Source organism: Rhynchophorus ferrugineus, unplaced genomic scaffold (assembly GCF_030347505.1).
Source record: "Rhynchophorus ferrugineus isolate W39M unplaced genomic scaffold, kcgeb_rfMv2 rfM3, whole genome shotgun sequence".
NCBI classification, from domain to species: Eukaryota; Metazoa; Arthropoda; class Insecta; order Coleoptera; family Curculionidae; genus Rhynchophorus; species Rhynchophorus ferrugineus.
Genome location: NW_027472582.1, coordinates 263,562 through 279,184, shown reverse-complemented (window position 1 = coordinate 279,184; position 15,623 = coordinate 263,562). Strand labels below are relative to the sequence as shown.

Sequence of the window (15,623 nt, the reverse complement as noted above, 5' to 3'; positions counted from 1 at the left end):
TAAGAGTTGAAAGTAGTAAATGAGGACATTGGCCATTATCTTTAAGACGAAAAAAATTAGAGAGAGATTAGAGTCATAAAAACTAGAGCTGAAAAAAACTTGTCTTTGTCATGTTGGCTTGTCTGAACCCAAAATGAATAAAAATTGACTGACGAAATGAAAGAACCATTAAAATTTCTTGTAATATCGGGCATAAACAATTGTTTTCCGACTAAAACCAATTATTGTTTTAGCAAAATGTTAGAAATTTAAAACGATTTCGTAATAAACCTGAAAACCAATTAAAATATATCAAATATTCGTTCTCAGTTTGTGATTTTTTCTGTTAGCAAAATTAACGAACAACAACAACCGTCTATTTCACCGTAACACAAAACAATCGTTCAAACTTAAACGCTGTCTAAATTTATCGCGACAAAACCTTATTATTATCGATTTCACGCCGTCGTTTATATTATAATTCGCTCTTTCTCGCCGGCAACAGCAAAAAAAAACGACAATTCCGAAAATCATTCGGCGTTTCTAAACCCGCTTTTCACTTCCTAGTAAAGCGAAACTTTCACGTATCGTCAAACGTAAAAAATACAATGCGAAAATGTTCGCCGAACCAAAAAATTAAATGAAAAAAACCACGGTCGTCTTCTCGTAGACGGGATCGAGAGTAGCAAAGTGTCAAAAGGCATCACGCGCCTTGTAGGGTCGACCGAATCTCGCTCGGAACGCGTCGCCGACGAGGGACGGGGTGGGGGAAAGGGGGCGGAAACGAGATCCCGCGACGGAGATGGAAAATGGGGTAGGTTTCGCGATCGAATGGGTAAATTATCGAACGCGATGATCGCCCGTCTCTGTGAGTGGTCGGGATTATACAAATTGCACGGACGGGTTTCGTTTCCAGCTGTCGAGGGGGCAAGGAAAGTTTGCCTTACGCGGTGTTTTTGTTTTTTACAATTGTTTATTATTATAATATTTATATTTATAGTTAAATATTTTTGTATGTTTGTCACAATATGAGGTCAGTTAACACTATACTTGAGGTTGGCAAAAATAGTTTCGGTTTTAAAATCACATAACTGTAGTAACCAAGTAATATTGCTGTTTTTCTATTAAAAGCACCTCACTACACTACACTAAACAAAATCAAATAGTTAGATTTTTTTAAGCCTGTATCCTGTTCTTATGTTATCCAATTGTTGTATTACTGCGATATTGACATAAGAATAGGATCTATCCACATATCTCCTTGTAATTCTTATGATTTCCTGCGTGACAGTCAATATCTGAATGTCTCAATGTAAGTAATCAGTCAAAATTGATCACAAATCTATTTGGAGCGCTTCATTAAGAAAATGATCTCACCCCTTACTATTTGTCTTACTTTTTGATAACCTCTCTGTATAAGCGATCGAAAATCGGTAAAAGATTTTTTTTTAAGGAAGAGGCAGAAATATCAGACTGTCACACTACAGTGATAGAAAAAATAGCAAGATTTTTCCCAGATAATTTAGAATTTATTTTGTCTCCTTTTCATCGAAAAAAAAAAATTAGTTCGATTTATGGCATGTTTCCCTAAAGCCTTCGATTTAGGTTTGATCTCTTCTATAGACTTGAAACGATATCCTCGAAATAATTTTTAGTTAAGGTCAGAAGTTCAACACGGAAAAATTAGTCGGATAGTCGGAATGATGTGAAAATATCGATGCCATAATATTCAAATAATATTCCTTGTTGACAATTTGGCTTGACGGCAGTCATTCATATTGAATAATACTACGTTTTTAGGTTCTAACATTAGTTTAATCACACAAATATTATTATAGATAATTAAATTTATCCTTAAAATTTAAAAAAGTAAATACACTTTCAATTTATAATAAATTTAAACAGTAACATATCAGCTGTATGTAATCACTGATAACGTTATCGACTAATTATTCTTATATAATCAATCATTATTCATTTGTTTATAGCGCTAGGTATATAACTGATATGTCAAAGTCTCCAAAAAATTGGATTTACGAGAGAGACATACTCTGATTCATTCTCTCTACAACATTTAAATCAGCCACTGTTACTGCATACACACCACTGCATATTTGTTCGATAAAAGGTCAAAATTGAAATTCAAATTATAATCATAATGAAACTAACAAACCGCCGTCCATCGATATCAAACCCAGTAGTATTGTGACACCAAATAATTAGCAATTATTCGCTGTTCGCACTTGACATTTTCCATGTACGACATTTCCAAAGGTTGCAATTTGAATATTAATCCCATTTCTATTCGTATTCGTTAATAAATTATTAATTTCTCGGTATATCGGACTTTTTAGTTTGTTTTAAAATAAATCCTAGATAAGGAATTAAATCAAATTAACTGGAAAAAAAATTAGATAAGGTATTTAAATTTAAATGATTTTTTTAATATACCAATTTCAGTAATAAATCCATCAATTAATGTTTGTAGTATTTAATTAAGCTCTATTAGCAAATTACAGATGTTACGATAAAAACATTGCAAAACATATTTCAAAATAATTCAATTTTTAACAAACAGCCCTGTTTTGAATTGAGAATCACTTTTAAGTTGTTCTTCCTGTTTGGCTGGTTGTAGTCTTCCACACTGAAATCATCATTCTTTAACCTTCTAAACCTATGTTCATCTGTTCTAAAATTAATAGCTTACTAGAAAAACGTTACTCTATGTTACCAAGATTTTCTGCAACACTTTTCCCCAAGTATTCTAGTCTTGCAGTCTTAATATGCAAAGCTAGTCATATTGAAAGTTTTTTTTTCCAGTACAAAGATATTTTCCTTTATTACAATGTTGTGTTTAGTGATTTGAAACTATATTATACAGAATATTAATTTTCTGTCTCTATTGTTTAATTATTACAACTCAAGGGGCCATTTAGAAAAAAATGTATTATTATTTTAAATTTATTATGTTACTACCTCATGTACCACTATTTTAAATAAAATTTCACTACAATAAATGCAAATACATAGATATCAACTCCAATTTATTTATACTCTCATCAACTTAAAGGCCTTTTTCGCGATATCTTGTCGCTAAGTCTCTCTCCTAGCCATTGAGTCAAAGCAAATATTTAATTCGGTGCCAATTTCGGAAGCGCCGCAGCTGCCTCTGTAAAGTTTCCGTCCTAACTTGAAGGTTTACTCAGTAGGTAGAACTTTGACAACATTTAAACCGTACCGTTCCTTTCCCTGTCTTTTTTGTATGCTGGCGTACGGTTTCGATAACAATGGAGCGATTTTGCCGTAATTTCCTCGTAGTTTTCACATCGGCTGATTTATTTTTAGTTCGTACGCGTGGGCACACAATAACATTAATACTTGTGATAAATAAAACAAATATGTGCTTAAAAATACGCGCTCCACTATCAGGCTTTCAAGTAGCTGTAGGAAAGTGTTTTTTAACAATAGATTTGTTGTTCGTTACAACAAATTATTGCTAAACATTACGTCAGTATTGCAATCGTTACCAATTGTTTAGTTTAATAATTAATCATCAATATGATACAAGAAACAAGAAGGTTTTTTATTTTTCCAAATTATGTTACTTCATCAATTATCATTCTTAAAACCTTCTTTGATTCAGTTTTAATATCCTCCATCTGACATTAAATGGTGCTCACGAAACGATTAATGGGATTTATGATATGACCAAAAATCCAGTGAAGCTAAATCAAGCGAATATGTAAGAAGACGTATTCTAGAGCTATCGGCCCATAATTTTGGCATGTTGAGATGAATATATTCACTCAAACGGCTCATAACATTTCAGTAATATTTGTTGTTGACAGTTTAACTTGTTTAAATTCACTTGAAAAATCGTCTAATACAGAAATTCTGAAAACATTGACAACTATTCTCTCGGTGTTTTTTTTCTATGACACTCAAACACTTTTCCTTACAATTTGAAGTACAAGTTACATAATATTTCGATGCTATGTTACCACAAGCTTCTTCAGTAGTTGGTTAAATCCTTAAAAATGAATTCACCAACATTAGTTAGGTATTGTCCTTCTACCCATTTCCACAGGATGGTTTAATAAATACAACTAATAAGTCTACAATAAATTTACGAAAATTAAACTGCCTTATATTATAAAATGTACAAATGTATACTGTACAGGACGAAAAAGTCAAATATGGTTCTGTATAACTAACTGAAATAAAAATATTGTAATCGAATATAAAAAGGGTTGCTTTTTCTTTGGACATTATCTAGGTGGATCCTCGTTCTGTGTTTCTGTAACATTGTTCTCGGACGTGCAGGCCAGCCATTGTGAATAATAAAAGTTCAGAGTACTACACAAAGAAATTCTATTGACGTTAGATACCTTTGTATGCTAATTTCTAGGTATAGAGAGAGCAGACAAACTGAAAATAGTTATTCTATTGTAATGTTTGGTCAACCATAAGAGACATTTCACCAATTATTTTCAACTTTTTTATTATATATAAGTTTACAGAAAAATTACAGTTTTTATCAATGGTTTGGTTTTGGAGAACTTTCTTGTTCTTCTGTTGAGTTAGGGAAATTTTGTTGGTATTGTTCACTTCGCTTTGTATTATGCAAATATGTTTAGTAATTAAGAGATTATTAAAATTAATTAAAAAAGACGTTTGCCAAAATGATTTGATCGCATATAAAAATTTCGTTCAATTTATAAAAAAACATTCAAATGAGACTGAACTAAAAATCATCTAATATCTTCTGAACAAAACATTTAATTTAAATATATGCAAAATTCGCTAGATATGAACTATTTGAATTAACGTGTAGCACAAGCATAGCAGTTCGGGTTGTAAGACCACCAAAGGCGAATTGAAGTTGCTATGAACTAAGTTTATCTACTGAAATTTGGGCGGAAGCTTGCGCTTGAGAGTGTGTGATCACCAAACACAAATATCAGTAGCTCAATTGTTCTACCGTGGACGATTTAGCCGTGGAAATTTGGCGAAAAAAGTGCTATTGAGAAGATTATCAAAGTTAAACTGGTGGACGAATGTACTGGTGATCCTCATAAGTGTTTACAATTTAGAGTTTCAAGGCAATATCGATTTTACAGTGGATTCAACGAGACGCCATTTATTTCTGTTAAAACAAAATAGTTTTGTAGTTAATTAAAAGGTTTTGCTTTAAACCCTACACGTTTCGTAACTTCTATAGGACCATTTAAACACAAAAAACAGTTTCATTGATTCATAATACTTCTAATTAATCAAAAAAATGTTAAAACCGGCTTAATTTATCTGACAGTTGCGATTAAAAAACCAGAACCACTAACGCAGACATAAAACTCGAACAAGTACGCTTACGTGCATAGTTATCGGGATTTCTCGGATGCTTCACGTTTCGAGTCTGTTAAAGGACCTAAACTGCTACCGAGTTAAATAAAACTCGGGTAAATCTCATCCGGTAAAGGCAGCGGAGTGGTCTATTGAAATGCAAACGAGATCGCGTCGACAATTATCGCCTCTACAAATGATCTGTGCGGCAGCAAGGCGCCCGGCTCTCGCGAGGGAGACGGAACTAGGGACGGGAGTTTGGTGGAAGCGAGAGGAAATCGGCGGTCCGAAAGAATTCGGGCGACGGGTCGACGGATTGGAAGAAACATCGCGGCTAGAATGTTGGCGCGTATCGGGTATTATCGCTTTTAGAAACTGGAGAATAATAATAGATGAGATGTATGTTTGTACTGCACACGTTGTTTTTTACCACTCATCGGAAGAAAATCAGTTAAATAAGTCATTTGAAATTGAGTACTTCCTGATATGATCGGGACTTGTTAAAATATTAAAATTGGGTTTACCAATTTCAAATACGTAAATAAATATATTATAAAATAGACTCCACAACAATAAAAACGTTTCCAAAATAATCACAAACATTTTTTTACCAAATATGTATCCAATGATTCAAATCAAATAACCTCTTATTTATAACAGTCGGTTGTTTCTTGAAGGAGTTCTCTTTAGAGACAACATTAACAGGTTAATTGAAAAGTTTCCGGCCTAACACATAGATGGCGCTACTAGAATTAACTCCATATGCTTTTTAGGTAGCCCTAAAAATGCGCGTATAAATTTGACAGCTATCGGATGACAGATTCGTTTGAGAATTATAGCATTCTGAGTGAAGCAACTTGTGTTATTGTTGTTGTGTGCGCTTGTTGATAAATATTGCTTTTTGAAGCGAAAAAATACAGTTGAAGCAAAAACTTGGCTTGATGCCGAGTTTCCGGACACTGCCCTAGGAAAATCAATGATCAAGAATTGGTTTGCTAAGTTTAGACGTGGTGAAATGAGCACCGAAGACGGTTAACGCAGTGGACGCACAAGAGAGGTTGTTACCGACGAAAACATTTAAAAATATTCCACAAAATGATTTTGAATGACCGTAAATTGAAATTGAATGAAATAGCAGACACTCTAAAGATATCAACTGAACGTGTACCTCATTTCATTCACGAATATTTGGGTATGAGAAAGCTCTGTGCAAAGTCGGTGCCGTGCGTACTCACTTTTAACCAAAAACAACAACGAGTTGATGATTCGGAGCAGTGTTTGATGAGATATGTGACAATGGATGAAACATGGCTCCATTATTTCACTCCGAAGTCCAATCGACAGTTATCCGAGTGGACTGCACACGATGAACCCACTCCAAAGCGCGGGAAAACGCAACAGTAAGCTGGCAAGGTTATGGCGTCTATATTTTGGGATGCGCATGGAATAATTTTCATTGACTACCTTGAAAAAGAAAGGACCATTAACAGCGACTATTACATAGCGTTATTGGGTCGTTTGAAGCACGAAATGGGCAAAAAACGGCCGCATTTGAAGAAAAAGAAAGTACTGCTTCCCCAAGATAATGCACCGTGTCACAAGTCAGTGAAAATGATGACAAAAATCCATTCTTCCACCGTATTCTCCATATCTAGATCCCAGCGTCTATTTTCTGTTCTTAGATCTCAAAAGAATGCTCACTGGGAAGAAATGTTCGTTAGATGAAGAGGTGATCGCCGAAACTGAGACCTATTTTGAAGCAAAGGACAAATCGTACTACAAAAATGGTATCGAAAAGTTGGAGCGTCGCTATAATCAGTGTATCACCCTTGAAGGGAATTATGTTGAATAAAAAAAAAATTTGCCAAAACAATGTGCTTTATTATGGTAGGCCGAGTACTTTTCAATTGACCTGTTGATTTGCATGTTGTTTCACAACGTAAATGTCACAGTTAAAGTAAATTGAAATTCATTTACAAACGTACGCTTCTAGGTTGCCAAAAATGTATAGCCATGTGTCTGTACCTGTCGCGTGTGTATGTCTAGGGCTAATATTTTTTATAGTCAATTTTGTCAATCTAAAATTAATATAATTGGCTCTATTAACTGAAGAATGAACACATATAATGAATTACATATACTCTCGTTGATCAGAATCATTCAGGTCCCACAAAGTGGTCAATAGAAATCGTTTTCCCTGTCGAAACTTACAATGTCAATTTCAACATGTCAATACTGGTTTGAGAGGCCTGGAATTACAATTTTAGTGTAGGCAATATAAATTATCTGTGATCGGTTTGAAGAGGCTCTAAATCCTAAACAAGAACGACAAAAAGCGCATGGAAAAAGATAAAAATAAAAATAAAAAGCATTAAGCATAAAAAGAAAAACTATTAGTAAACTCTTAAATTGAAGTTATTGGGGTCTAACAGTAAAAAAAATATTCAAAAACATATCGATAACACCTAATCTAACATTTAACATAACCATAATTTCGAGATAAATTGAAAACACATGTAGATACAATTTACGATACAAGATAAGAAACGATACAAACGAATTGGTCAATGGAAGTCATAATAAACTGGATATGTTGAAATAATTAATTTCCTGACTTCAGAATCTACATTAAAGAATCCCTAATTTTTCAACCCCCAGGAAAACTGCAGATTTCCAACATTTAAAATACAAACAATTAAAGCATGTATTTCTAATATTATAGAAAAATAATTAAAATGTATTTTACACTGCAAAGTTGTTTATTGAAATCGTTATATATTAAGCGCAAAAAGAAACGAAAAATTAAAAATGCCGAATCCGTCTCTGTATAAAACTATCACAACCTGATGCGCTCGCAAGTCTGGGAAAAATGCGGATCGTGAGCATAAAATAATGGCAAAGAAAAGCCAAACTAAGCAAAACTATGCTCCGGCAATAGTGAGGCAACTTTTAGTTCAACAACCTACAACTGACGATCTCTTCTTCTCTGTTTACAATCTGTCGACGGTACGCTCTTGAGGTTGACGCTATTGTAACGCTTTATTCGTTTTTGTGTTCGTGTTCTTGTCGGCTTTTTACGAGCGGAATAAAAAAGCAACAAATTCGGTGAACACTTCCGTAAATAACAAAAAAATAGCGAAGTTTAATTGTGCGTTTTTTTTGTGGGGATATCACGACCAGTTCTTATCAATGCCCCCATATATCGTCTATTGTCTTTATCCTGTTTATGGTTATGAGTGCTTAAGTGAACGCCAATGTCAGAATTGGATTGGTTGTTTTCGTTTCGAATAGTTTGATGGAAAAGTTGATGAACTGATGATATCTTAAACATATCGAAGTAGAATGACATCATTATCACATGAACGGTGATGGAAAGTGAATTACATTCGACAATAATTAACCAGGAACTTCCCAGGAAAGGCGCAATCTTCCCTCACCACATCGCTTTACATATTTTTAGTGGCTTTAGTGGCAAAAAATTGAGATAGTCCGGACCTTGCCCTATGCTACTACCATTTGTTCCGGTTTCTCTAAAACCCTCTTAATCATGATAAACTGGTTTCGAAAGAGGCTTTGAGCATCCATCAAACTATACATATATCACTGATTATTTCTTGAAATGTATGTTTATAAACTAGATTGAGAAAGTGAAAAAAGACAAATATTATCTTTACCTTTATCCATTATTATTATTATTATCCAGATCATTACAATTGCAAAACGCTGTAGAAGCGCCCATCCCATCGGTCTATGCATAGACCAGTTTCACGGTATGTACCGTACGAGTGCGAACTATTCTAAAAATAGTACGAAAAATGTCCGCAAGTCGCGCACTTGTGAGGTCATAACGTCCTATTTCCAGTGGCAGTCGATGAAAAAATAAATCGATGTATATATATTATATATGTTGTTAATCTATACGTTGTAATTCACGTATCTTTCAGCAGAACTCATAAAATACTTATTTAATATGATGTTGCAAACCGTAATGATTTTCAATCCTTATAAAAAAACCAAACGATCCAAAGTTCTTTAGAAGATATAATAACTGAACCTAATAATAAAACATTAAAACTATTACAGAGCATTTTCTTTTCAAACCAAGTAAGCAAAACAAAAGTAGCAGATAACGGAAACTAATCATAATATAAGATGTCTGCTATCAAAAATATTAGTTAAAGATGATGATGGCTTCCTCATATCTAACCATCGAATATATGCGATATATTTTTCATTTGAAGTGTTTTTCAAACGATTCATTAACATTTTTTATCTAATTACTTATAATCAATTATAATTTTACTAAAATAACTGACTTTCTTCTGTTTGTTTCAGAAAAAGCCAATGCGATTTTTCTACCGCATCTTCATCCCAATGAAAGTCAAGCCGATCAAGATCATCAACACCACGCTATCCAGTGGCGACAAGCAATTACAAATCGTCCCAGTCACAACCACGATCACACAGCCTATTACCGAGACTGTATCGATCGAGACCCAATCTCAGGTCAAATTGGAAACTCAACAAGAACAAGCATCACCCGCTTATCCGCATAGGGAGACAGAAAGCGAACAAGAAGATAAGGAACGGCTGTTGGCCAACTTGCAGTTGCAAAGCAAGTCGAAGGCTCTGCAGGACGCGGAGGCCAAGAAAGCGCAGGCCGCCGATAAGGCACTTAGGGAGTGCGTGTTCGAATATGAGGAACCCGACAAAGAAGAAATCAAGAGATTCGCCGAGAAGCGCGACCAAGAATGGGCGCTGCAGAAGAAGATGGAAGAGGAGAGTAGACAAGAGTCGGAGAATTACGCGAAGGATTACTATACAAGCAAGAAGAGGAAAAAAAGCAAGCACTCGAAGAGCGAGTCAAACGGACACAAAGAGAAGAAGAGAAAAGTGCACATGGATAAATTCCATGCGGAAATCACCAACAACGACAAGACCGATCTGAAGTTGAAGGTGAAGATTACGACGAACGGTCACAAGCATAAACATCACAAGATAGAGAGCAGCAACGACAAGTCGCAAGCCAGTAAAGAGAGACTGTTGAAGATGAGACAAGTCAGACACAAAAACGTGTCGGGATCATCTGGAGACGAGAGACCTCAACCCACTGTACCTGCTATTAAAATACCTAAAATATATAGTACAGAAACTAGGGATATCCCCAGTGAGAGTGTGATGTACACGATCAACGAACCAGAGCCGAAGAAGAAAAAGGAGAGTCCCAAGACGAGCAACGCTCCGAAAGGACAGAAGACGGGAGAAAATAACAACAACAGAGAATCTCAAGCCAAGCCTAGAATAGAACCTATGATCATCAAGCCAGTACCTAACACCTCTGACGTGACCAACGCCAGACAAACTCTGACCATATCTCGACCAACGCCCCGACCAGAAACGCTACCTCCCAAAGTGGTTAAGAAGGATTCGATCTCAAAGACCTTTTCGGTACAAACGGATAAAGCTCAAATGCAGAAGACTGTGGTTAAACCAGCACCAACTGAATCCAATAAACACGTAAAAGAACACAAATTTGGACCGAGCAAAATGGAGATTACCAAACCGACGGCCACCACGGCTGTGTCGAGCAATAACGTACTTCCTATCGGAAGCATCAGCACCAATGACAGAAATCTGGACAGACAAATTGCCAGTTTACAAGAACGGTGCACCATAGAAACCAAGTCTCCCGGCACTGTCCGCACTGATAATGGTAAAATCGATAAGAAGCCCTTTAGTAGCGACAAGTCTAAGATGTTGTCCCCTAAATATCCACCAAGTTTCACGGTGAAGAAGCTGGAAGGGGGCATAAAGAGGAAGGCGGAGGAGAACGACGTTTCCGATAAACGTCCCAGCTTGGAAATCACTCTGATAACTCCGACAACGACAGCGTCTCCAACTAAGCCACCAGAGTCGAAGCCGATATCGAAAAGACCAATTCCAGGCACCATACCGCTGGAGAAAATAAAGAATTTAAAATCGGGCGTCAGTATTATTCCGAAAATGCCGGAACGCCATGACAGTATCGGGGTGCTCGATCTGTCCAAGTCTAATAGATCGCCCGATCAATCTCCGCGAGCCTCTCCAAAAACTGAGCCCATGAACGGTCTCAACAGACAGATACCGATTTCCAGGCCTAGTAGCTCGCCAGGACTTGGTACCCCAGAAACGAAAAATATGGCTCTATCGAACTTGCAAATGTTATCTAAGGTGGCTACGGAACAATCAACCATCAACAAGGTGATCTCGACGGTATCCAAGTCTAGATCTCAATTGCCGAATTTGCAAACGATCGGCAAAATGCAACACCCGGCCACCGGCTTGAAAACCCCCGGGCTTCAACGCTTGCCTCCCAAGCTCAATGAAATCCCCAAATTCCGACCAACCAACGCACAAATTCGAAACATGAGGCCCAATCCCAACCAAAGCATCAGAAACATACCCAATCCGAGTTTCCTCATAAACAGACAACAACAAATCAACAGCAGACTGTCGGCTAACGTCACCTCCACCTCCAATCCTACCGAGAAAAAGGAGGAATCCCTAAAATCTTCAACGCCAACTGTACAAAACCCAAATCTCGTTAATCCTGTGCCAAAAGATATTAAATCAGCAATATTAGAACACAAACTACCTGAGAAAAAGGAAATATCAGTCTAAGTTGGCGATTTGTTCCCTGACACCCAGTGAGACTCGTTTTGTTTTTGTTTTTTTCTCCTATTTCACGATGCAAATATATCCAAAAAAAATGTGATACTTTAAAACAAAATTGAATATATATTTTTAGATGTATAGTTGAAAACAGAGCTGTAAATAGTTTTTTAACAGTGTCCGTGACTGATGTACATTAACTATTTAATATTTTACGAATTCATTTGTTTCTCCCGTACGTAATGTTTTTTGTTCATATCATATTATGTAATTGTTCGAGCCTTGATCAAGGCACTAGGGATTTATTTTCTAGAAATCATTTTCAAGTTCCTGTCTAACTTTTAAAAAGACTTATATTTTGCTTTTTTATTCGCGTGTTTCCTTCGTATGTTTATTGTTACTGTTAATTTTAATTTTATATGTAAAGTACTGGTTGTAATTTTGTTAAATTTTATGTTAGTATAACTAAGTTTTCAATCCATACCTCACTTTGTACATATAATAATTAGGGAATGAGTATATTATGTAAATATATATAGATATATCACTGCACATAGATGTGATGGTATACAATAGGTTTTTAGTAATAAAATGTAACTAGTTTTATCTACATATATAAGCATTACTTTGTAATGACAAATTGTAGAGCCGTGCTGTACTTATCAGATGGATAGCAAGAGTACTCTGTTACTCTTGAAAGCTACAATAATATGGAGCAGTGTAATGTGTAGATTATATGTACAATAAATAGGTGGTTTTAATTTATGTTCGTGTTTGATTTACTAGATCCCAATCATCATTCAAATACGTCTTGTTTTTTGCTTATTTTAAAGCTTTTAAACCAAAAACATTTATTAAAACAGGTTTACGGTTTTATTTTATAGTATGTTGGTCTTATGAATTTATTCATAGAAATTTCAACAATAGTCAAAGACATATCTGCCCATTCGACCAATGACTTTTTTGTTCACCACTGTACCAACTCTGAGATTTATGGGGTTAATTACTACTAAACACCAACTGGTTTTCACAAGCATATTAAGAGGGTACTGCAGAGATCGGAATCAACAGTAATCAAAGGAGACAAGATAAAAACGTGTGAGAATAGTCAAAAATCAGTGGAAGTCACAATAAACTTGATATATTGAAACAATTCATATTTTTGTTCTTTGATTTTAACTATTTTTGAATTGTTAACTATTTTTAAAGTACCTAAAAGAAACATACAGTAATTCACCGATTCCATATTCTTGCGCATTCTCAAATATGTTCTTTATTCCTATCTCATGTTATTTTAATGTTTACATTATTCCTGGACAATACGCGTGTAAAGTATGAATTATAGGTAAAATGTTATAATTTAGTAACACTAATTTTGTACATTGTTAAGGAATAAATTTATTTACGTTAAATAATATGAAAACACTTAGCAATATGATGTAATTTCGGTAAATGCGATATACGAAAAGAAGTTAGAACCGTACCCTACTGCTGCATATGAAAAATAAGTTTATATAATTACCAATGCATTGAAACTAATATCAAAGGTATAGTGTTAAAACACATTCATGTTTTCTGTTTTTTTACAACTATAACAACAAAAAATGTAAATGGAATTGGTGAAGATTACTCTTATATACTATTAAAAGGTCTTGCTTATTGAAAACTTTGACGGAAAATATTATGCTTTGTTCTAATCAGATGTCTAGAATGTTTACAAAATATGCCTTGGCAAATTAATTATTTTCCAAACCTATATCTTGTACTTTTGCTCCAATATCTGATTTTTGAACAACAAACAGTGTCAAAACAGCTCATTTACAAACCATTATTTTTCGTACTACACAATTCACGATGAGCTTTTAGCAATCTGGTATATTATTCTGGACTACAATTACTTTCACCATATTTGAAAAAAAAGTCTTTTTAAATTAATTGTAGCTTAAGCCTCGTATGTAAAGATACAACATTATTAAGCTCGATAAAATTAATTACGGTGAAATAATTGATAAAAAACCAACCAACATTCTAAAGGAATCGAGATACCAACAATTTTACGTGCTTCAGGCTTATTTATACTAAACAATTCCCGATACCGCAAAGATACCATCTACAAACAATTAGTTACCATTCAATAGCTCATTAACAACGATACTTAATGACTAAAATCGATGTACCGTTAATGTGTTTTTTTTTTCATCGGGTTAACATTGAATGACGTCAAATCGCCATTCGTCAAATAACTAATCAACTAACTATTCACGTTGGTTCGAATTAGTCGTCGTAATAAAAAGTTGATGTTCTGATAATGCGAAGATATTATTGCTAGTAGTTTTCGTTTAAAATGATGTTTTCGTATTCTTATTTCGTTCGTACGGAATCAAGATTAAAAATACATAACGAAACTCGTTAAGTTTCCGGTCTATTGAATGATTTATTGTTACATAATGGAAATACTTACGCTTCATTTACTATTTTTCGTTCAATTAATATCAAGCAACTAATGAATAGATGCCATGCCAAGATGATCCATAGCACTATACTCCTGTCAACTAAAGGAATTTACAATGTTTCCATGTTTTATATATGAGTGGGATAGCAGAGCAATGATCAACATTGTTTCTAAGAAAAACTTTGACTCCCGACCAGGACATTTTACATAAGACCTTACCACATGCTAAATATATTCCTCTACCATCAATACTCATAAAATGAGCTTAATTAAATAATTTGTAAGACTTTTAGATGTTTTGTTTTGCGTAATGTGATTGTTTTAATTTAAATTTATTAATAATTATTGATTATTATAATAGTTAACATGTGAAAGCTCTAACTATAAATTAATCGTAGTATTCCGAAAAACTTGGGTAATGTAAAGAAAGATCAAGGAAAACGTTCCATCAAGAACATAAAGAAGACGAAGAAACGATGGCATATCAACATAAAGTGATTACTATTTGCCACTTCATAGAAAAAAACAAAATGCATCACAGCGATTAGGTAAATTGGTAAACAACTATCATAGGAACATCAGAGACCGAACGATGTTTCTCGACACTAACTAAAATAATTAAAACCCTCATATATTCAGTTAGCGATAATCGTTCAACAGTTGTATCCATTATATCTATTGAAATAGTCCATTATAATGACAATCACAAGCCTGCAAACAGAAAAGTTAGTTAGTTATAATACCACCAGGAGCCGCCACTGGCTAATCCACTTCTGAAAGAAATATTTTTTATAATAAATAACATTGAGAGGGATTAAAAAAATAATTCTCAAATGAGTGCTGCAGAAATTTCTTCGTAGAACTCAAAACAAGTCACAAGCTGCGACAAATTCGTTAAAAGGGAAGGAAAAGTGTTGAAGGCAAATGACTAAACCTCGTTATTACACTATATTTTCTGATGATGTTTCGTTTATTAACCAGTTCAATTAGTCCGGTAGATTCGAACGGATTTTGCTTCAAGTAAGGCGATAATATTTGAGAGAGAATAGACCTTTAGAATATGTTATTTACAGCCTCATTGTACCAGAACTCATTTATGTTTGGGAAATTACGTGAATCCGTGAATTAGTGCCGCCATGGTATCCTGGAAAAGTTGCTAATTCAGTTTTTGGAAAAGAAACACATTAAACTCCTATTATCC

General features: G+C 34.6%; 1 protein-coding gene across 1 annotated transcript in view; it reads left to right on the top strand.

Moving 5' to 3' along the window:
• The window catches only part of LOC143193172 (uncharacterized), a 37,119-nt gene extending 24,384 nt beyond the window's left edge, over window positions 1-12,735 (top strand). The window contains exon 7 of the mRNA XM_076399189.1: window positions 9,655-12,735. Coding sequence (XP_076255304.1) covers window positions 9,655-11,979 — 2,325 coding nt within the window. The 3' untranslated portion in view covers window positions 11,980-12,735. The remainder of the gene's footprint in view (window positions 1-9,654) is intronic.
• The last annotated feature ends 2,888 nt before the right edge of the window (window positions 12,736-15,623 follow it).